This window comes from Thamnophis sirtalis, unplaced genomic scaffold (genome assembly GCF_051295495.1).
Source record: "Thamnophis sirtalis isolate CommonGarterSnake01/CBP01778 unplaced genomic scaffold, rThaSir2_p1.2 scaffold_10, whole genome shotgun sequence".
Taxonomy (NCBI): domain Eukaryota; kingdom Metazoa; phylum Chordata; class Lepidosauria; order Squamata; family Natricidae; genus Thamnophis; species Thamnophis sirtalis.
Window position 1 is genome coordinate 18,586,789 of NW_028261390.1, and position 24,482 is coordinate 18,611,270.

Here is a 24,482-nt window from a genome sequence, read left to right on the forward strand (position 1 = left end):
AATCCATCATTGATCCTTTTCCATTCAGCAGAACTGCTCCAATTCTTCCTGAGAATATTTTGTTCCCAAATCACTGACTATTTTATATTTTATAAAAGACTATCTGTTGCACAGCACATTGGTAGGTAGGCTGATCCTTCTTGAATAAGAAGCATTATTCCCTCCAGTCATAAAACAGGACTTGGAACAGTTCCTTGAGACGATTGGTATTTATTTATTTATTTATTTATTTATTTATTTATTTATTTATTTATTTATTTATTTATTATTTAATTCAATTTACGTGAACACCCATCCCAGATATGTCTCTTGGTGGCTTCTAGGAAATCAAAACAAAATCAAAAGATAACAAATAAGAAATGATATAACAACTTAGATAAAACCAAGCAAACAGCATGAATATGGGCTCAACCACGTACTTAGGTCCCAAGTTTGGCAAATTTGGCAGAACCAAATCTTTAAAGCCTCAGAGAAAACCAGTAGGGTTAGGTCATGCTAGCTTTGTATAAGCCAAATTTCAGAAAAAACATTTGTGCGAAATCCCACAAAGGGATCGTAGATATTTTTAATTCTTAGATTTAAGGGGCCAATGCTAACATTGTTGACTTTTTTTTGTAATACAACAGAATAAATACAGGAGTCCAATTGGTAACAATGAAATCAGAGAAATGGTTATTATTATTGCCGGCGCACTCATCAGAAAACTGTGCAACGTGGGAGGCTGCAAACTGCCTGTAAGTGTTTTCTAGTTTCCTACAAGAGTTTAGGTATCCTGCTACAATCTCAACTATTTTACAACGGTTGTGCTAAAAACCAGCATTTACCTCCAGTTTTTGGCAAAAATATGCCCATAGTAAAGCATTGGTTTGTTTAAAGACTGCCACAAAAAAAGATAATAAAATTTTATGATTGGCGTGACTTACAACCTAAAGGAGCAGATTCCATTATGGGTATAAGTTGAAGACTTATGCTACCTGTATGCACTTAATGCAAATATGAAACTTCATTTAAGTTCCTCTGACTATTACTGACTCCAATTATTAAGTTCCTGTTTGCTTGGAAAAAAGACCTTGCTTTCTCCGTCCTCTGACAATTTCCCTTTCCTTTATTCAATTTATGCCCCTTGAGAACTTATCTTCCAAATAATTCTTAAGTTGTTTTCCCGACTCCTTTATTATCTCTCATCCTTAGTTTCTTCTACTTGTGTCAGCCTCTTTCTGCTTTCTGTTTTCTTTGCTTGACTACTGCTGTAATATTATCCATCCAGGAAAGGATAGCATGGTCACTGGGTGAGGGAGCGTGTCACTTCCATATACTGCAGAGTACAATGGTATGCTATCTGGGCTATATATAAAAGGCCCATGGTAGCAGCCACAATAGTTTTTTGCTCTTAAAATAGCTCACAGATGCTTGCTTCACCTCCCCTACTCCCATCCCAAATTAGATGTAGACAATCTGCAAGCCACATGTGGCTCTTGGACTAATTTCCAAAGCCCACTGCACAAAATCACTTCAACCTCTGCAAAGAGATTTTTGCCCTTTTTCCATTGGTTGCTACTTGGGAAAGAGAAGGGGTTGTTAGAAAGAGAATAAAAGGAAGATATGAAGCTCTTTCCCTGTCTCCTAATGGCATTTCCACATACTATTATACCTCCCCATTATGTAGGTCCTTACCAAAGACTCTTGAGGAAATACAGTCCTTAACAGAAAAAGATTTGCCCATCAAGACCTGAAGAATAGACCAATATGTTGCTTTCCAGTGAACTCCTGCCCAAAGACTTAAATCAAAATGAATTTTATATACATAATATTTTGATTGAATACTTTATTACAGGAGTGTCAAACTGAAGGCCTGCAGGCCACATCCGGCCTGCGGGGTGCTTAGATCTGGCCCGTGGGGTCACTCTAGAAACAGCAGAGGATTGGCCCATGGTGCCTCTGCCAGCAAAAACAGAACTCAGGGAGGCCATACATAGCCCACCCAGGCTCCATTTTCGGCCTTGATGGCCTTCTGCAGCACTCTGCCGGCAAAAACAGAGCATGGGGAGACCACATGTACCCCCGGGCTCCATTTTCACTGGCAGAGGACTGCAGGAGGCTGTCGTGATTGAAAATGGAGCCTTGACAAGTGACGTCAAGCTGGACACACCCACCCTGGAGGCACCACCCTCCCCCTAGTCCCCTGATGTCAAGCACAACCCTGATGTGGCCCTCAATGAAATCGAGTTTGACGGCCCTGATTTATTAGAGCCATCAAATCTAAGAAGAAAGCCCGATGGAGGACTTGTAATAAAGTGTAATATGGGTAGTCCTTGACTTACAACCATTCCTTTAGTGACCATTCAAAATGAAAGTGACACTGAAAAAAGTGGCACAACTGTTTTTCACACATACGGCTGCCGTAGTGTCCCCACGGTCACATGATCAAAATTCGGATCCTTGGCAACTGGCATGTATTTATGACGGTTGCAGTGTCCCGGGGTCACATAATCCCCTTCTGACAAGCAACGTCAATGGGGAATCCCGATTCACTTAACAATTGGGGCAAGAAAAGTTGTAAAATGGGGAACAACTCACTTAACAACTGTCCTGCTTAGCAACAAATTTCGGGCTCAATTGTGGTCATACGTCGAGGACTACTTATATATTGTTTTTGAGTCATAGTTTTCTTTAAAAATTTCTCTTCATTTTACTACAGTAGGTTCCCCTAAGTTCTCTTTGGTGCACTATTAATATAGTGGGGTGGATTCTTTCCAGGCTGTTGTGGAAGCCAAGAAACTGATATTCCAAGGCTTGAATAAAGCAGATAAAGCTGATGATGTGAAGATGTTCCTTTTGGCACTGAAAAATGCCCTTTTGCCAGAAGCTGTTCCTGTGCTGCTAAAATTCGCTGAGTCAGGAGAAGGACCTATCAGCAACATTGCTGTTACTGCGCTACAGAGATATGATCATTCATCCATCACTACTGAGGTAAATAAAAAGCACACAAGGTTTTTTAGGAGTATTGGATAATGTTGGTCCTTCATTTAGAGAGAGAAGTTGTAAATACATATATGTATTTTACCAAAGAACCCACAAAGATTATGGAGTTCTCGTGCAAAATTCAAGAGACTGATGAGTCTCTTGAACTCTTTACGGGTTTTTTTTTTTAATATCAGCAACCATTTTAAGCACCAGTTGTCATTCTGCCTTTCCAGAAAATTACCCCAAGTTTGGCTAGAATAGATCATCAAATCTTCAAAATGTTGAAATCTTGAGCTATGAAACCTTATGGAATTTTGGTGATTCTCATGTTAGAGTTAAAAATTCTTACAATTAAAAATGTAATTTTAATGGAACTTGAGCAATTTACATACACTGTCTGGATTATTGCAAGCCCCATGTTGCCAACTCTTGTTTTAAAATTTTCTATATCTAAATTTGGAAAAGCTGCAGGCAAGATAATCCTTGGACAGCCTCCTTACTTTCAGATTTTCCTTCTTGTAATCTTGATGGAAATGTTTTATCCAAAGACTAAAAATGAAAAATCTCTGATAATTCTCCCTATTAGAAGGAAGGTAAACATTTATTGAACAGAAGGTGAAAAGTTAAAAGAAGCATTTATCAGAAGAAGAAAAATAGGATTCGAGTGATGATTATGAAAAATCTATATATAGATTTTAAATCTATATATAGCCAAATTTAAATTATTCAATTCTTGTCCATTTCCACATTTTCTGTGAAAAGGTTTGGATGCCTTCCTCTTTTGTGACAAAAGAGTAGTTTCTATATATTCACTGTTTTTATAACTGAAACCACTTTTATCAGGATGGGATCAATGGTGGGTCCCAGCAGCTGCTACTGCCAGCTCGCTCAGGGATGCGCCTCATGCACGCTTGCACAGTACAACAGAAATTGCTCTGCACATGCGTAGAAGCCAAAAACAAGATGGCAGCGCCAGAAGAACTGGTTTAGGGGCATGGCAGGCCTGGGTCACTGCCAGTTACAGCAACCCACATCGCCAAGCTACTATCAGTTCTGTTTGATCGGGTAAAGGAGGCACAAAAGGCTTCAGTAAACAACAGCTCTTTATTGCAAGTCAAGTAAACATCTGGCTGGAGAATGGTTGAGCAGCATCCCCTTTTAAATTTCCAATTTCCAATTTTAATAGATTTGTATGCCACCCAATCCCGAAGGACTCCGGGTGGCTTACATAAAAACAGTTTAAAAGTATTTAAAAAAAGTTTAAAATACAAGACAGAAATGAATTAAAAGAAGGACACAACATGCACTCGATCTTAATGGGGCTGAAGCTCAGTCAAGATCAACAGACCCAGGCCTGCCGGAACAGCCAGGTCTTAACAGACTTACGGAAGGCTGAGAGAGTGGTCCTTAAAGGGATCTGTCAGACCTCTTGACCAATGAGATTCAATCTCTGTTCCCGCCGGAACAGAGGATCTTGGTGGAAACCTCTTGCAATCTGACAGTGGTGGGGAATATCTAACAGGTTCAGCCAAACCAGTCCGAACTGGTAGGAACCCACCACTGGGTGGGAAGTAACTCTCATATACATTCTAGATGTGTTGAGTTATAACTTGCATTAGCTTGAACATAGTGGGAGTTGTTATCCAATAAATCTTTAAGGTTAGAAAAGGGTGTCTCATTGATTGCTCCGGATATGGGCAGAAATATATTTAACATTTTGGGAGAAGAACCATGATTTGGTCTTTCCGTGTATCTGTCACAAGAACTATGAACATGTTGTATGATCCAAGGTGAAGTTCAGTATGCAGAAAGATGAAAAAGAAATGAGATCAGGGACTCATATTACTAGGTTGTCTAACAATTAACCTCACAGCTTTCAAGTTTGATGCTTGATCAATATTTTGATATTTCAATATATTTCAATATATCAATATTTTGATATTTTCTACTGCCACCTAGTAAGATACATGTCAACCAAAATTCACTAATTTTTTCATCCAATTTGAGAGAACTGGGGGGTAATAGGTTAAATTCCTCGATAGTTATTGATCCTGACACAATTATTTGAATTTTGATGCTATCCCAGTACACAGAAGCTATAGCATCTGAAGTTTCTTTTGAAAAAAATCTATCTGGTCTCATTTATGAGTAAATACATAGACTTTCTTTCTTTTCTTCTCTTCTTCTATCAGCTATTCAGTGGAATTGACCAGATTATATTTCCACCAGGTGAAAAAAACCATGAACAGGATTTACCACCAGAATTATAAAGTTCATGAGAAGACCGTAAGAACCACAGCTGCTGCTATTATCTTCAACAGCAATCCGTCCTTCATGGAAGTTAAAAACCTCCTCCTCTCTATTGGAGAGCTGCCACTGGAGATGAATAAGTACATGCTTTCACTAGTCCAGGACATACTACGTTTTGAAATGCCTGCCAGGTATATCAAGTATCATTGTTATTTGTGTAACCATGCTGCGATAGAACTGCTCCACAAATATTACTCTTGTACAATTCACACAACCTCCTCCATATTCATACTGGGATAAAAAGCATAGTTTTTTTTAAAGATCACAGTGAGAGCTTAAATTTCCTGTTTCTTTCTTAACAGAATAACAGAGTTGGAAGGGATCTTGGAGATCTTCTAGTCCAACCCCCTGCTCAAGCAGGATATATTTATCTTATCTTGGAATGATTTAAAACTTTAAAAATTGTTTTGATGTAGGAGTAGTAGTAGGGGTGGGAGGTAAATGACTATTCAAAAGTTAAGATAGCTTTACTGATCAGAATTTTTTAAAAAATCAGGACATCCACGTTAAGGCTTGCAAAATGCTAACTCAGTTCTCTGTTTGATGGAATGATTGTGTTAGCACAGTATGCTTACTATGATGGGTTTAAAAAATTAACCAATTTTGGGGGGTTACATGATAGTAACAAAATAGGATACATTTGACAATACATTAGTCTAAATGTGGTTGGCAAGTTTCATGGTGGCTATATGCATTTGTGTAACAGAGAAAACAGATTTATGCTACAGAAGAATTACTCAATGTAAATACAATTCTCATATAGGCTGAACTATAGAATTTGAACCAGCAATTGGTAACATAATGATGTATGTAGAAAAGTAGAAGTTGGTAAGAATGAGATTATTGTACTGTAACTTTCAGCAAATAACCATACCCCTATAATCAGATTTTCTTAAATAAATTAGTGTCTTTATCTCAAAGGAAGGTTCTTAGTATGGATTTCAGGTGAGGTCATAATGTACGAAATGCTATTACTAAAATGCATCTTTTTAGTATTTAATTGTAGTGGGAAAATGTTTTCTTCTCCAATAGAAATAAAATGTTTGTTTTTCAGCAAAATGATCCGTAAAGTCCTGAAGGACATATTGATTCATAATTATGACCGATTTTCCAAAATGGGTTCTTCTTCGGCCTTCTCTGGTTATCTAACACGTACGTGATGGTCAAAATTAATATGAGATTATATTTGCATTTTTTGATTGTTTTTGCCAAAATTGTAACATGTAACTCTGTTTAATTAAGGTGGCCAAATTCTATCATCTACATATAGCCTTGATATACTGTACTCTGGTTCTGGTATCTTAAGAAGAAGCAACATGAATATCTTTCTTTTCAATAAATTTGCTCAACTTCATGCCAGCCAGGTATGTCTCATGCACTATTAAAATAAAAACATCAGAAGAGAGCCTAGCATGCAGCTTGAGTCATTACAACTTGATCGTGGAATCAAGTTAAATCAGATCAAACTATTGTTTAGGACCATGCTTTTTTGTGCATATGGTTCAGAATTGCTTTAAACATTATGCACGAACAAGTGTAATACCTCTCTTCTAATCATGAAAGGGGTTTGGAAGATGAACTGCTTACTATTGTCCTCTTAATTCATTACATGGTAAAAAGGTCCTGCTCATTCTCCAGATGTTTGAGTGGTGATGTTTCAGATTGAACCTGAATTTGTGTGTTCTAAGCTTCCTTTGATGGCATGGCTTAGAGTTTGTTGTAACAGCATCTCCATCATTTTCTATTCCCTACTTTTTAAATTTAAAATGCTGTTCATTGGCCAGATAAAAAACAGTGTTTCCGCATCTTTCATAATTATGAGAAGTTGAGTAGCTGCAGTTTTTATTACCTTGACTGCCCAACTATGTCAAACTTTGATAGGCTCATAGAATGAGAAAGGATCTGGAGCAGTGGTGGGATTCAATTTTGCCAGAACTTGATCCGTACTCATCCTGGAGAGGAAACGCAGTCTCCCATTCTAAGGGGCCATTTAAATCCTTTAAATCCTTTTAATCTCACTCAGGTTAAGGTCTTGAAAGTTGTCCAGGTTTATAGTTCCACTTCTTGGAATAGGGTCTTGCTTGCAGCGAAAGACAAACTTTAGAAGGTTGATACTTAATAAGAATAAAATGACATATGTTGATCAAGATGTCACCCAGATAGCTACAGGATACTTTTTCTTCCAGGCAGGCTCTTAGGCTCATAAATGTATTGACTGTGATGTGTAATGTTTAGGATTTCTTAAACAGAGAGAATAATCCAAATAAAGTTATTTATCACTAATAATTTCTGAACTATATATCAGATTGAGAATGAGACAAATGAGACAGTGAAGTACCACCATATTAATGTAATTGTGATTATTTATAATCCAGGTAAAGATTTATCATTGCTTGCTATTATTCATGGAATGGAAGTCTGCAGCAAGTAGTTGTTTGTGCACTTTAAACAATGTACCATGATTGAAATTTTCCAGTAATAGAAGTATAGTAGCTCTTGATTTACAACCACAACTGGGACCAGAATTTCCATCAGTAAACAATGTGATCATAAAGCGATATATTGTGTAACCCAGTGGTGGGATTCAATTCTTTTTACTACTGGTTCTGTGGGCTTGGCTTGGTGGGTGTAGCTTGGTGGGCGTGGCAGGGGAAGGATACTGTAAAATCTCCATTCCCTCCCCACTTCAGGGGGAGGATACTGCAAAATCCCCATTTCCTCCCAATCAGCTGGGACTCGAAAGGCAGAGAATAGATGAGGGTGGAGCCAGTCAGAGGTGGTATTTACCAGTTCTCCAAACTACTCAAAATTTCTGGTGCCATTTCTCCAGAACTGGTCAGAACCTGCTGAATACCACCTCTGATCTGGAGATCATTTACTTCCAACCCTTTTCATTATAAACTCTGTAGTACTTTATGTATGATTAAAAGAATTTGCATAAATCCCTCCAATGGATTTATAGGACATCTAAGAAAGTGCACTTCCTTGTCAAACAAGAGCTTCCATAAAATTTATCTACATTGATTAAAATCTGCCCTTCTGTAGCTTTCACCTATCCTCCCTTCAGTCCTGCTCTTTGATGGTAGTTGCCATATGTCCTTTCCTTTTCAATGTAACATTATCTTAGAAGAGCCTTGTGCTGCTTCTCAGTTGTAAGAAGGGATGGATAAGAGTTGAATAATATAACAATCTTGTTGAATTTAGAACAAAATGTCCTTGCATGCACATGTTCATTTTCCCGTGTGCTATATGTTGCTTTCTTTTAGGTGATAATTGAAGCTCAAGGTCTGGAATCTATTATAGCTGCATCTGCAGATGAAGGAGAAGAAAATCTTGACTCCTTTGCTGGTTTGTCAGCAATCATGTTTGATGTTCAACTCCGGCCAGTTACTTTTTTCCAAGGATATAGTGATTTAATGTCTAAAATGTTCTCAGCCACTGGAGACCCCATTAATGTAGTGAAAGGGCTCATCCTTCTGTTTGATTTCTCACAGGTATGTACTGTGAAATGTATGTACTGGAAACCTAATATTCTACTGTATTTTTCGGAGTATAAAATGCACCGGATTATAAGGCGCACCAAGATTTTGAAAGGCAAATTAAAAAAAGGTTTTTGCACTCTGCAGACCTCCCAAAAATGGCCCGTTTTTCATGAAAACTGGCCCATTTTTTTGAAAAAAAAAAGGCATTCCTAACCTTTAGGAGGCTTGTAGAGTGCTCCTGGGGCTTGGGGAGAGGGCAAAACTAGCAGAAATGGACCATTTTACCTTCATTTTTGTCCTCCCCAGCCTTCAGGAGCATGCTGGAGGCCTTCTAAAACTTATGCACAGCAAACGGGGTGGGGTTTCATGGGGGGGGGGGAATGCTGTATTCAGTGTATAAAATGCACCCAGATTTTCACCCTCTTTTTTGAGGGAAAAAGGTGCGTCTTATACTCCCAAAAATACGGTAGTTATATATGACATTTTTACTCCAAATTTATGCTCTTAGTAATAATGTTTTTGAAGCATGGAGGCTGATAATGCCAGTTTGCATAGCCTTGTTGTATGAAAAACCTATAGTTCAGTAATAAGTAGATGATTAGTTAGATGGTTGCACAGTATTTATACACACACACACACACGCACACACATATAGTATATTATACATGGAACTCATAAATTATACAAATAAATGACTAGCATTACCCTTAGCAATGTTCAAAAATAAAATTAATACATTGACTGGATGAAGTGTTTTATGGATTTTTTTTAAATGCTTCCCCCCACCCTCTTTGAAAATTCAATTTTTATTTTTATTGTGTCCATTTTCACTTTTGTTCTTCAGTCTGAGTCTTTGAACTAAATAGAATAGAATAGAATAGAATTTTTTATTGGCCAAGTGTGATTGGACATACAAGGAATTTATCTTTGGTGCATATGCTCTCAGTGTACATAAGGAGAATAAAATACATTCATCAAGAATAAAAAGATATAACAGTGATAGTCAAGGTTACTAATAAGCTATCAAATCGTACTAGTAAAGAAATAATATAAATTAAAATATACAAGCAACATAGTTATAGTCATAAATGGGAAGAGATAGATACTAGGAAGGAAGAGACAAATAATAATAATACAGTAAATTATATAAAATAGTAAATTATTTGACAGTGTTGTGGAAATTAGTTGTTATGCAGAGTGATGGCATTGGGGAAAAACTGTTCTTGTGCATCAGTTGTTCTGATGTGCAGTGCCCTATAGTGTCATTTTGAGGGCAGAAGTTGAAGCAATTTATGTCCAGGACGTAAGGGGTCTGTTGATATTTTCACAGCCCTCTTTTTGATTCCTGCAGTATACAGGTCCTCAATAGAAGACCGATTGGAAGCAATTGTTTTTTCTGCAGATCTAATTATCCGTTGAAATCTGTGTTTGTCTTGTTTGGTTGCAGAGCCAAACCAGACGGTTATGGAGGTGCAGATGACAAACTCATAATAATAAATAACCTATTACAAGTTTTTTTTTTTAAATGGCAACTACCAAGTGTATGTGACAAGACAGGAATAGGCTTGTTTAATAATTATCCCAGCCCAGCTCATTATTAAGATAAATTCTTACTCTCTTCCAAGTATGTTTGTATGTTTATTTCATTTGTATGCCGCCCTTTCCCCCCGAGGGGGACTGTTGACCAATTTGGTGGGGTATCATACATCATGTTTGTTTCTAGCAATAAAAGGCATGGTCATAGATAATCATCACAATTTTCAGAAGAGGACTGAAATTTTGTGAAACCATACTGTTGTTTGGTTCTTCAGAGTTCTTGATCTCAGTAGTGACTAGCTGTCTTGACAGAGTAATAGGAAACAAGGCTCAGTTATAATGACATTTAGTGTCTATGGATATTTCTTTCAAAAAAGAACATTGCAGGTTTGCCGTTTCCTATTTCCCTATTTTTTTCAATGTTTTTCTTGGGTATAGTCAGAAAAAAAACCAATGGGCTTACTTACATTGCTTAAGTGGATTGAAAACAGAGGGGATTATTAATAACCATACACCAGCTGAATCCCTCTGCACAATGTGCAGGATACTCTGCAGGATGGACCTCTGAATAAATATGCACCTACCAGAAGCTGCATCATACTTTGTTTTATGCACTGTAGGAAGACTATAAACATATTTAATATGGTTTCCAAGCCACGTGAACCTTAAAATGTTGACTGTTGGTCAGCATGCAACTGAAATGACTTGCTGTGACCCTGAATTGCTTTCTGTTTTGACTGTTTCCAAATGGTCTCTATGCAATGCATTCCCAATCCAGCTGTAAGTTTTTGACAGCTGGGAGGGGCAGCCTTGGTAGGAAGGTTCTTTATCCATAAAGCTATGTCTCTCGCTGAATTATATGGAAAACCATTTGTCCCTTTATTCAACAGCTTTATTATACTATTACTTTTATAGTAGTGTAAGGCTTTTTTATTTCTAACCAGTTTAGTAGTTTGGAGATCACATATGAAACGAGCTTAGTGACCCTAATTTTAAATATTATGTAGGCTTTTTTCATAGGTATTGTCTAGACCAGAACTTCTCAAACATTTTGATCATAGGACCTTTTTACAATCTTAAAAATGATCAAGAACCCTAAATATCTTTGGTTTATGTGGATGATATCTATTGATATTTACTACGTTACAAATTAAATCTGTGACATTTTAAAATCTTTATTATTTAAATATTGATTTGATTTAGTGGACCTGCTGAAGACGCTTTAAGAACCATTGGTCTATACCAAAAATATCAAAGAGAAACGTGCTTGAATAGTGCTGAGGAGATAGATGTTTCGTTTCTGTGCAACATGAAACAACTGTCTCAAGAACAGTTTTTGTTATTAAAAAATGTACTTTGAAGTGTCTCGCTGTGTAGCTGTGCTACACTGTAAGCTTCATTTATGGATCTTCTGTTCTCAGCTGATTGAGTAGCCCAGTTGCATGGAGTGGAGAGATGTTTCTTTACACCAAAGGGGAAACTCAAAAAGGGAGACAGGGAAGTAGAGACAGAAAGTATTTGTGTCTTTCTAAAATATTACTATAGGCTCAGTGGCTAAGACGCTGAACTTGTTGATCAGAAATGTCAGCAGTTCAGCAATTTGAATCTCTAGCACCACGTAACGGAGTGAGCTTCCATTTCTAGTCACAGCTTCTGCCAACCTAGGAGTTCAAAAGCATGTAAAAATGCTAGTAGAAAAATAGGTACCACCTTTGGTGGGAAGGCAACAGTGTTTTGTGCGCCTTCAGCGTTTAGTCATGCTGGCCACATGACCATGGAGACATCTTTGAACAGCGCTGGCTCTTTGACTTTGAAACGTAGATGAGCACCACCCCCTAGAATCAGGAACGACTAACACACATGTGCGAGGGGAACCTTTACCTTAAAACATTACTAATCTGAACATATACTAGATAAGCAAGAAATATTATGTGTTCTTTTTTTTTGTACTTAGGCTATCCAGCTGCAATCTGGGCTGATTTGCAATGCTGAATTCAAAGGAGGTATGACAATTGATGTATCAGGAGGAATGGAGTTCAGCCTTTGGTACAGAGAATCCAAAACAAAAGTTAAAAATCGGTGAGACATCTAAGTTAGTTCTTGATGGAGATATTAGATTTCATAATCAACAAGAGGGATTTTAAATTTAGTTAGTGTGTACAATTCTTAAACATTTTAAGAACTCAGATCCTTAGTTGAAAGAATAGTTGTATGAAAACATGTGGAAAATAGAGAAAATGTAACTTTACTATTTCTGCAGAAGATTCTTTTTCTACCCGATTCTGAAAACCATAGTCGAAACATCTGGTACAAACTGATAGTAAAAACATGGTCTATTGCAACAACATGATACATACCCTGCATTGTATACTTGCATCCCAACATCAGTTGCAAGTTGATAGTCATGTGAAGGTGAAGTCAAAATTTCCTCCATATGATTGTCAACTCGCAACTGATGTTTATATGGTTTGTATGGCAATATTCCATCATTTGCTCTCCATGGATCAGTTGAACCACAAAATAGTAAAAACTGTTACTTATACCTTTGGTAGCTCAAAGCTTGTGTATTGTCTTTATCAGGTTGCTCTAACCTTGGCTTCCCAAGAGCATTCAGCAAACTCCTTGTCCCGACAAAAAACCCTTTTATTAATTTACTGTGAATTATGCTCATTCACATCCAACAAAGTCTTTCCAAGGAGGATTGGAGACCTGACAGACTGATATCTGCAAAATTTGGCAAGGAGTCTCAGAGAGTCACGAATCAATTAAGCGAACGAATTATCTCCTGCAAATTCCACTCCCCTTTGTTCCTCTTTTATTTCCTCAGGAAGGGACCATTCATTGTCCACCTTACTCCCGGTTCTTTAGCTGTTCCTTTTATCTTGCAACTATGTGCATGCGCACAGTGGGAACAGGTTCCAATTGTTCGTCTGCCTCACTGATGCCTGATTCTGAAGGCAGCTGATAACTGGCATACAGCTCTGGCCCGCTCTCTGCCTCTGACACAGAACCCTCATCAGAGCCTTCCCCAGACTCTAGGATGGCCCATGTTCTCCCCAATCTCCTCACTGTCAAATCTACTACCAGCTCCTCTGGTGGATCACAATATAGGTGTTGGTTAAAACTTGTTTATTGCCTTTATCACGTAATGAATAAAACTTGTGTATTGCCCTTATCAGCTTTGAGTAAAATAATTAGTGGAACAATACTTTAGAACTTTTGTGGTGAGCCCATATTGTTTCAGTTGTCAGATTACTATGTTCAGTGATCACAACCAGAAAGCTAGAATGAAAGTGTGAATTCCTGAAACATCAGGAATTAATGTTTGAACTGCATAGCCACTTTTCTTTTTCTCCTCCTATCCTTATCAATATCAATGTTTGACCGCTAGGAAGAGTCAGTAATGTACGGGTGCCGACAGGAAAGCCAATGTGAAATGAGATTTTTATACAGAACAGTTTGTCTAAAAGTTATCAGTTGGAGGAGATATTATTCCAATATAATATTCAATTTTTGACCACTCGTTTTTTCCCCCACTTCTGTTTTGTTCAGGGGAGCTGTGGCCATGGTTGGTAACTTTGTTGTGGATGCTATGTTTGTGAAGGCTGGCCTGGAAACCACTTCTGAAATCGAAGCAATGTTGGATTTTGTCACCACAGTGAAATTTTCACAATACCCGTTTTTGGTCTGCATGCAGATGGATAAAACCGAAAGTCCATTTAGGTAGGAAGCAACTAGAAATGTTTATTGATCTGCCTAGCATTTTAATGCAGCTTTCTGATTTCTGATTCTGGAGAAGACCATTATGTGTTAAGTAAATAAGAAATTAGAGTGCAATTTGCATGGGAGATTGCATGGCCCTTAAATTAGTCCCTAATCAAGAGTTGTTGATTGTCCTAATTTCATTACCAATCCAACTTTCCCAACATTCTGTCAGATAGACTTATCACAGTATTCTAATAGTGTATGATCAGGGATAGCTACTCTATACCACAGTGCCAATTTTTACAACCCCTTCAGCATTGCAAAGGAGGTTGCAATTTTTTTCTCTCCAAGTCAAAGTGAGGGGAAAAGCAAACATGGTATGATCAAGATTGGCGCCATGATAGGCAGGCTTAGAGAAAGATCTCAGTCTTCCACCAATCTTCACCACCACCCTTGGTGTGACTTCTGAGAATTCCTAGAGGTATAGTCTAGAGCAGGGGTGTCAAAATCAAGGCCCAGGGGCTGGATCTGGCCCACGGGGTACTTGGTTCCACCACAAAACCGCGGTCGACTAAACTGCGCTCGACAAAACCGCGTACCTGACGTCATCACAGTGCGACGAAAAAAGCACGCTGTGAGCGGTAAAGCTAAAATTAACGCGTAAACCTAAACCTAACCCCCCGAAACCTAACCCTAAACCTAACCCTTAACCTAACCCTAAACCTAACCCTTAACCTAACGCTAAACCTAACGCTAACCCTTAACCTAACCCTAAACCTAACCCTAACCCTAACCCTAACCCTCACCTTAACGTGAATCGGCTTGCTTTAAAAGCGCTTTTTAAAGCGCCCTTTTTTCTCTGCGGTCGTATTTGTCGCGCTGCTGATGACGTCAGGTACGCGCTTTAATCGGGCGCGCTTTAGTGGACCGCGGTTTTGTCGTGCCACGGGGGTACTTAGATATGGCCCACAGGGCCGCCCTAGAAATATCAAATGACCAGCCCACAGTGCTTCTGCCAATGAAAACAGGCTCCCGAGCTCTGTTTTCAGCTGCCACCGCCTCCTGCAACCCTCTGCCAGTGAAAACAGAGCTCAGGAGGGCCCTGTGCTGCTTGCAAAGCATCTGACATTGTGTTCAAGTGCCATTGACCTCAAATGTGTATATCTATACATCAGTCCAGGACCCAGATTATTGAGTCTCAAAGCCATAAGGTGTGTTGTATTTGTTTTTATTCAACTTTGCTCTGGAAAATTATGGATAAGGAAAAGTTAAAACACGATCCCTTTCAATTGTGTATGCCATTAAGAATTATTCCTAGGATTATAACATGCTGTGGCTCAAGTAGTACAGTATAATCATATCACTACTATTTTTTTTGCAGGCAACACCTAACAAAATATGAAAGTCTTCCTTCTGGAAAGCCGTACATCTCTCGGAAAAGAAAAGTGAGCTTGGTGGCAGGTTCTGAATATCCCCTTCACCAAGAAAATTCCCACATGTGCAGGAAAGTCTTCAGTGACCAAGACGATTTTTCTGACGCTTGGTTTTGAAATAGGCACCTGATCTTGAATTTTACCAAAAAAAAACCTAGCTGATTCCGGCTTCACATCCTGCTACCTTCGTTTAGGGCCTAAACCTGTAATTTACAAGTCTGTGAGAACTTTGTTGTATCGAACTTTAAGGGGCCCAGGATTGAGTCTTGTGCACTGTGTTTACATATTTACATATATTTAAAAGATTTATTTTGGGTTTTGTTTGTAACATGTTAGGAATACAACTTATTTCAAATCCAGATATTCATTGAAGACCATTAGAGGTGATAGGACATAATTCTGCTTGGATCTCTTAAGAACATTTTCTGTTGTTTAAGAGGAAAAAATAACCTGGGGGTGAGATATTTGATGGAACTGAAGTTTTAATCAGTTCCTCACTGTCTTCTGTAATTTAAAATCACTCCCTACACCCCATTCAAAATAGTTAGCCTTGGACAGAAAAAAACAAATAATACTGTATGTGTTGTTTTACCTCTCTGTACCTTACAGCAATTTCAACAGGCATTTCAGTGACTTAACAGCAGTAATTTTAGAGCTGCTAGTATATTATATATATATATATATATATATATATATACTTAAAGTCACAACCCCTGGTATGCCCAAGTGTGGGAGGAAGGTCACACTTCCACTCTCTGTCATTAGGCTCGTCACAAGAGTCCATCCAGACAGAAACCCAATATTTTTACTGTTGCCTTTGTTATATTTGTGTTTTTTTTTTTTTTTATTTGTGCTGATAAATAAATAAAGGAAGACTAGTATAGATCTATTTCAAGCTATTTAGCTCTCATCAGCTAGCCATATCCTTACTGGGATTCGAATCCCAGTAAGGATATGGCTAGCTGATGAGAGCTAAATAGCTTGAAATAGATCTATACTAGTCTTCCTTTATTTATTTATCAGCACAAATAAAAAAAAAAAAAAAAACACATATATATATATATATATATATATATATATATATATATATATATATATATATATATATATATATATATATATATATATATATATATACACACACACACACACACACACACACACACATACATACATACATACACACACATGGTGGCTCAGTGGCTAAGATGCTGAGCTTGTCAATCAGAAAGATCAGCAGTTTGGCGGTTCGAATCCCTAGTGCCACGTAACAGAGTGAGCTCCTGTTCCTTGTTCCAGCTTCTGCCAACCTAGCAGTTCAAAAGCATGTAAAAATGCAAGTAGAAGAACAGGAACCACCTTTGGCGTTCCATGCATGTTTGGCATTTAGTCATGCCGGCCACATAACCATGGAGATGTCTTTGGACAACACTGACTCTTCAGCTTTGAAACAGAGATAAGTACCGCCCCCTAGAGTCAGGAACAACTAGCACATATGTGCGAGGAAAACCTTTACTTTTACCTTTAGTGTATTTTCTCTTAGGGTCATAGGGTTCACTGCGGAGCTTATATAATTCTTGACTGCAAACTTGTAATTTTCCACGCTAGGGAAATTCCATCAGAAAGCTTTGCATTTTAGGCAAGATGACAAAGAAATATGTCCCGGGAAATTTGCACTACAAATTAAAATGCAAATTTTAGTGTAAAATTTTAAAAATCACTTTATTAACTTTGATAACAGAAACTGGAAAAAAAATGCTAACAGACTTTTACCATGAGAAAGAAACTGAAATTTGAAACATTTAAACAACAAAAGAAAAAACCTGCAATAAATCCAATCAGAACTGTTTCCTTTTCTCATATTTATTTTCTTTAAGGATTAATATCATTTGATGTTCCAAGTCAAAACACAGAAAATATGTATTGTTTTTTAAACCATGCAAAATCCATGTTCATTGTGAGAGTTCTTGAAAATGACTCAATAAAGCAAACACTATTTAAACATATATTTAGGTTGCCATTCTCAGCTATTTTACACAGTGTTGAGAAATCGTAACTTTAATAGAAGCATTAAAAAGTGGCTGCTGATACAAAATATATATATATATAAACCATCTTTGCTAAAATTGCTTGAAGAATTATTAGCACAATCCAACCAAGATGTGTTCTTTTTGCCAGTCTTAATACAGTGTGTAAGATATGTTTCTAGAAGTCTCATTCATCTTAATGGTTTCAGCAGATGGTTTGTTAACTGGAATATGTTCTAGATACTATTTACCTGTTAAAGAATAATTATCATGCATAATTTATCAGAAGTATTCCGCTAATCTTGCTCATTAGTAAATACATTTTAAGATTGCAGCTACAATTTAAGTTAACAACTCATGTGTTCATAATTTATCTTTATTTTAACTTTTATATGCATATGTTAGTTCTATTTGAAAAGAGGGTGGGAAGACAGTAGAGTTGAGAACATTATTTTTCCTCCCTGTAAGTCAAAACCTGACTCCAGTGTAAACAAACATAGTCCAAGATGGTGCTTTGTCAATATCTTATATGCTCCAAATAACAATGTGATAGTCATTCATCACAAAACTGGAACAGAAACCAGGAGAAAAGCAGAAATCAAGAACAGATTGTTTTTATTTCTCTTTTTCAGTTTATTATGGCTTTATAATAATCTTTCCATATGCTAGATTGGAAATTGATGCCTATACCACTGTATGATGTAAGGACGTAATTATTTGACTTGACTTGAAAATGTCCCCTCCCTCATTTGAGAAGTACAAAATATAATTAACTTTAAATTAATCCATCTATGTAATAGAAAAATTGTTGTGGCTTCCTTCCTCCACCCATTTGCTAATAAAAGTACCTTATATGGAATTGCCCTCAAATACTCATTTCAAAACTGATAGTGTAATGAGTAAAAAAAGAGTCTCTGAATTGAGGAGTGCTTAGACATCCAGGCAGTATATAAAGATGACTATACCCTACTAACAATGCAGTTTCCTCTCAAATGAGACCGTACAGTGTACATATTGTCTTAGTACAGAATTTCTGTTTTACTATTTTAGTTTGCTTGTATTAAAAAAAAAGTGATCCAGTACTGTTATTGTTTTTCTGCCAAAGTCTTGAATGGTTTTGAAAGTTTTTAACTGAGTTTATACAACAAGCCATGTTCTAGATGTACTGTAGATTAACAAAAGAATGGTTTATATAATGCCTCTGCAAATTAAATCATATTATGGCTGGTCAGGCTCATACAACATATTAAGTCACTGATGAGTTTCTTATAACATGCAGAGGTGGGTTCCTACCGGTTTGGACCGGTACAGCTGAACCGGTAATAACTTGGTGGCCTGGGTTGGTGGAACTGACAACGACCCAGGCCTGCCACGCCCCTGAATTGGTTCTCTCGGTGCCACCATAGGTGCTGCCATCTTGTTTTTGCCTTCCACGCATGTGCAAAGCATTTTTTTTTGCACTATGCATATGCGCACAGCATGCATCAAGCACTCATACGCACATGCACGTCCCTTAGCAAACCAGCAATAGTGGCAGCCAGAACCCACCCGATGCAGACCTACAAACTATCACACCTTTTTAGTCTAAATTAGCACGCTGAGCAAATCCAGCCTATAAAGACTAAACTGCCCATTATAACAGGTGCAGTCAAACTTTCATAGGTAGCAAAGGAGGGATTTTGATAGATAGGACTGCAATGAGCGGAGAACATCATGTAAATCACTAGGACTAGATTTTTAAGGGGGGAGAAGGTAGATTTTTTTAATATAGTAGACTTTACGACATAATAAAAGTCTTAAACTGTAAGCAGTAATTTTAATCTGTTTCCTACCTATACAAAGAATTATGCCAGTTTCAGTTGCAAACTGCCAAATTTTCATCTCAGAGTTCAGGTGCTCAGAAAAGAAGGGTTTAGGGCTATACACTGTAGACCATACACTGCTTCCTCCTACTGTATTTTAAATCCCTGTTCTGCTATGAAGGTCAGTTTAAGTTGGTGCGGAGGGCATGGGAAATGGCCTTCCATATATGTAACGGCAAAGCCAGTAATACATAGTCATAACCACTATTAAGCATTTCAGTTCAGTGTTTTTGCTTGCCGGTAGTTGGCATACCTTATCAGAGTATTGGCCATTTCTTCCTACTAGGTCTGTTCCATTTTAGCCATTAAAACCATATGATCAGTGTTGTAGTTATTGTAAAGATTCTAGAGAAAACATTCTTAAGCATACTGTATATATAGCCTCTTCTCTGCAGGTGCTGTGTTTACCTATTTGGTAAACAGTAAATAAAGAATATTGAAATAATAGAAGCAGATCTACACTCTGTTTACATATGCATTTGGTGGATTTAGTTAAAGTTGTAGGATTGCATCTTATGTCTTGCTTTCTTGAAAACAAATTTCTCACAAAGTAGGTATTAGGAAAGCTTAGAATTTGTTCTTAGCAAACTTAGATATTTTCTTCCCACGTAATTATCAAACACTCCACTGGTCAATTTATTCAGAAGTAACTAAATGTTTTTATTGCTACTGTGTAATAATAATAATAAATCTATATCTGATCCACCCAAAATATTGAAGCTTTTATTAAGTGTGATTTATGTTATTTATATTAGATATATATGTTGGCCACAAGATTTCAGATTATTTAAGAATAAGAGCACTGGACTTTGATCAGTGAGATGGGTTTGATCTCTGCATAGTGACAAAGTTCACTAAGTGTTATAGAATAATATTACAGAGTTCTTATGAGGAGGACCACAGAAGTTAAGAGCAACAGTATTATGTATAAACTTTTCATTAGTTACATGAGCAACACATTATCTCTTGATGGATCATCTAAATATTACTGTGATTTTAGAGGCATCAAACTGATTCATGTGCTTTACTGCATTTCCTTGAATATAAAGCAGTGAAATAAATGAATGAAACCATTCTCAATATATGGCTTAATGCTACTGGTAACACTGGCCTGCATGGCGTTGTTAAATTTGAGCATTGGCATTAATTATACCTAAAGGTCAGTTGAACAGGTTGATGATTTTATGCTTTTTGATAGCTGTTTCAAGGTATTCTATTCATTTGGAACCTATGAAATAAATAGGAAAAATGTTACCCTTTTGTTTTTCATTATTTTGTCAGGTTTTGTTTTATGTTGTGTTTGTTTTTCAGTAAGTGTACTAGGAAAGGATAATCTGGAAATCAGAGACAAGACTACCGTTTTCCCGAAAATAAAACCTCCCTGGATAATAAGCCCAATTGGGCTTTTGAGCGCATGTGCTAAAATAAACCATCCCCTGAAAATAAGCCCTCCCAGAAAATATTGCAGCACAGCAGCAACCATGCGGTGACCACACTTGCCACTTCCTGCACCTCAAAAATAAGACCACCTCGAAAATTATGCCAAGTGCTTATTTTGGGCTCAAAAGAAACCCCTGTCTTATTATCAGGGAAACACGTATCTACCACTTAAAAAGAAAGAAAAGTTTGTGGCTAATTCATTGCTAGTGATACAGAAAATGAATTTGACAACTCCAATTTTGAGTGTAAAATGCCCGTTTAACATGAAAAATACTTTTTGTAAATGCAAAATAGCTGTGGGGCATTTTTAAGTATAGAATATAGAATAACAGAATTGGAAGGCACCTTGAAGGTCTTCTAGTCCAACCCCCTGCTTAGGCAGGAAACCTACATCATTTCAGACAAATGTGTTTGGAAGAGTAACATTTGATCATTTTTTTGAGCTCAAGTATTTCCAAGATGCTCAAAAAGAGCCTGCTCTAAATTTGAGGCAAGTGGTCAATCTTTGCAGCTAGTTTTCTGCTCAAAAGAGAGCCTTTGCAAATCTTTGTTTATCCATAAGCCATTTCACCTTCTGCATTATTGCAACATATATATTTCAATGACCTGTAAAAGATCTTAAAACCTTTGGAGGTTCAAGAGAACCTCACTAGGCTAATGCAACTGCCCTTTGGAAGGATAGCACAAGCAACAACTATGTGTTCTTTTCAGAAAACAGAGAAAATTACAATTCATAATTACACAATCCATTCCTTGGCACTTATTTCTCACTTTTTTAGTTTATCTATTCTGCCTTCATTAAGGGCATGGCAGTATAAAACTTATAGATGGCATTGTGTTAACAAATAGTCAATATTTTAAGAAATGGAGAATAATCTTTTTAGTTCCCCTTGGTGAAGAGATAGTGAATCTTAATTGATTTGTATACGAGTCTATTCTTTATTTTACATAACAATATTTGCTATTTTTCTCTGCATTACAAATTAATAAATTTCTAATTCAATATTTTTAAATAATCCAGGCAGAATACTGAGAGGTTGTTTATAATATTGTTTACTGAAAAATACATTTTATTTGTTATAACATTCAAAAAATATACAAATCCTTGCTTATTTGCTTAAAAAGGTTGCTTCTTAAAGGACAGTTTATTATATATTCTTGCAATCCTCGTACAATTATATCTTTGCTATGTGCAATACATATGTAGTGCAATTCCCAGACTGTCTTAGCTAGGTTTGCTGTCTTTCAATTCCAGCAGTCTGTAAGAGGATCACTTCAGATTTCAGCCAAGAACTTGCTATAGGGTCATCTGTGTTGAAAGCAGCATAGTCATTTTCTTCCAGATAGTTTTCCTTAGACATTGCACAAGTAGTACTATTTTATTAAAACAATCTTTAAATGCATTCTGCCCTTCCCATTTTATTCAACTGCATTCATTTCAGACATTCAACCAACCATCTCTTCCATCACCATTGTTCTTTCTTTATCTTACTATTCTTAAATTCCTTTACACTGATCCTCTTTTTATCCAGAAATAGGAGGAAAACCACACCACCATCCTCATTCAGTTTGAAAAAGCATTTTAGAGTTACTAAGTTCTAATAAGCTAATTTACCTCTTGGACAGCCAAAATGTTGGTGCCACTGCGATGGAAAAAAGGAGTAATACCTCGGCAAACCAATTCATACAGCAAAGGCATTTTTCGGTCTAAACAAAAACACAGCTCTCCGAAGTAATTATCAAAGGAGAATTTAATATTGAAGAAGTAACGCTGGAAAAGTCAATCTCGAGTAGAAATGTTCAACAAAACATTTCAGGTCTGAAACTACAATAAAGGTAGTCTTCAACTTACAACTATATGTTTACTCACTGTTCAAAGTTACAGTGGTACTAAAAAAATAATTTATGACCTTTTTTCACATGACCGTTTCAGCATTTGCACCTGATAAAAATTTGGACGCTTGGCAACGGACATGCATTTATGATGGTCGCAGTGTCCTGAAGTCATGTGATCACATTTTGCGACCTTCTGCAAGCAAAGTCACTTAACAACTGTGTTACCAATTTAACAACTCCAGTGATTCATTTAACAACTGTGGCAAGAAAGGTCATAAAATGGGACAATACCCACCTAACTATTTTGCATAGCAACAGAAATTTTTCACCTCAGTTCTGGTCGTAAGTTGGGGACTACCTGACTATACGGAAGCCAGTGAAATTGATAGAACTTCTTTTTAGACTGCATTGTGAAAAAGATCCTAACACTTAATTGATGCCTGATTGAGATTTTGTGTTTCTGTAATAACAAACAATGTGAAATACTTGTTATACAAAAAAGTCAGTTTCTTAATCCTACAAACAGTTAAAGACAGAACTGTACCCTAATTTGATTTATTTATAAGCTCAAATCCAAAATGGATTATCTATTTATGAAAATATTGCTTTATGTGATGTTGATGCAAAGACATTGTTTTAAGAAAAATAAGATTTTTAAATTTGGTTGTATTTATGACCTAGGTTAAACAAGAGGATACCTACGAATTGCTACAAAGCCTACATATAATAACACCAAGCAAATATAAATATTTGCAGAATTGCTTTGGTGACTAATTACTTTCTCACAGTTCTTTTCATCCAATTTACAGGTTGGATACAAAATACAGTTAATACATCTGAATTATTAATTTATCCTATAGTATATGAAATTACATTCTGTACCTTAATAGTATCTTATTTACAAACAGGTCAATCCGAAGTCAATTTTTCCCAGATTTTTAAAGCTGCATATAAATAAATAATGGGAGAATGAAGTTTCCTTCAGATAAAAAGTTGGAACTATCCTTCACTGAAAAGGGTGGAAACTTGTGAATGAAAAATCTGACACTAAAAATCTGTTTCTTCTCAGATGAATGCCATCTCAATGGTCTTATGGTTTTAACATAAGATAAGGCCACACTCCAGGGAAGAAATGGTGCACTACAGATGTTTCCGCAAAAAGAGGAGCTGATGACTGCAGAGGAATGAAGACCAAGTCTCTGAAACCTCTTTGGCTGAGGAAAGGCTTCAAATTGCCCCTAAGTATTCCAGACAGCTGCTGCAGAGGTGGGTTGCTACCGGTTCACACCGGTTCAGGCGAACTGGTAGTGGAAATAGCAACTGGGTCACCGAACCGGTAGGGACAGCAGGCTCGCCATGACCCCGAACCGGTTCCCCGATCGCCATGCCATGTTTTTTTTTGACATTTGTAATGTAGACCTATTTAAAGGCAACTGCAATTTGCACACAAATCGTGTGTGCAAATTGTGCGTGCAAATCACATGTGCACTGAACCAGCAGTAACGCCGGCCGAAACCCACCCCTGAGCTACTCATCACAAGGAGTCCATAAGATAGTGATCTTCTATGGGTTTAGAGCTTTGGAGACAAGGGAATAGCCATCTTACTCAAACCATGGTGGTGCCCTTGAAACATTATTGGAAATTGCTTCTTAATCTTAAATGCTATTCACTTATTAAAAACCTTTAGATTGACAGATTTTACTGCAACAGATGAGTTTCTGTCAATTCTTAGTGAAAGAATTTAATTACAAGTTTAAGAACTTAAATGAATTTTTAAAAATAAACATCAAAAGGATGATAAAAACCATGGTTTTAGAAAGTTACAACTGGGCTAAATTTGAAATAAGACTGTGTTGAAAAGATATTATATAAGAGTTCTAGTTAAT

General features: G+C 37.0%; 1 protein-coding gene across 1 annotated transcript in view; it reads left to right on the forward strand.

The window, feature by feature from the left end:
• The window catches only part of MTTP (microsomal triglyceride transfer protein), a 36,556-nt gene extending 20,971 nt beyond the window's left edge, over positions 1 to 15,585 (forward strand). The window contains exons 10-18 of the mRNA XM_087724138.1: positions 627 to 734; positions 2,758 to 2,970; positions 5,194 to 5,405; positions 6,329 to 6,426; positions 6,517 to 6,638; positions 8,541 to 8,768; positions 12,247 to 12,371; positions 13,845 to 14,015; positions 15,379 to 15,585. Of these exons, the coding sequence (XP_087580264.1) occupies positions 627 to 734; positions 2,758 to 2,970; positions 5,194 to 5,405; positions 6,329 to 6,426; positions 6,517 to 6,638; positions 8,541 to 8,768; positions 12,247 to 12,371; positions 13,845 to 14,015; positions 15,379 to 15,547 (1,446 nt within the window). The 3' untranslated portion in view covers positions 15,548 to 15,585. The remainder of the gene's footprint in view (positions 1 to 626; positions 735 to 2,757; positions 2,971 to 5,193; positions 5,406 to 6,328; positions 6,427 to 6,516; positions 6,639 to 8,540; positions 8,769 to 12,246; positions 12,372 to 13,844; positions 14,016 to 15,378) is intronic.
• The last annotated feature ends 8,897 nt before the right edge of the window (positions 15,586 to 24,482 follow it).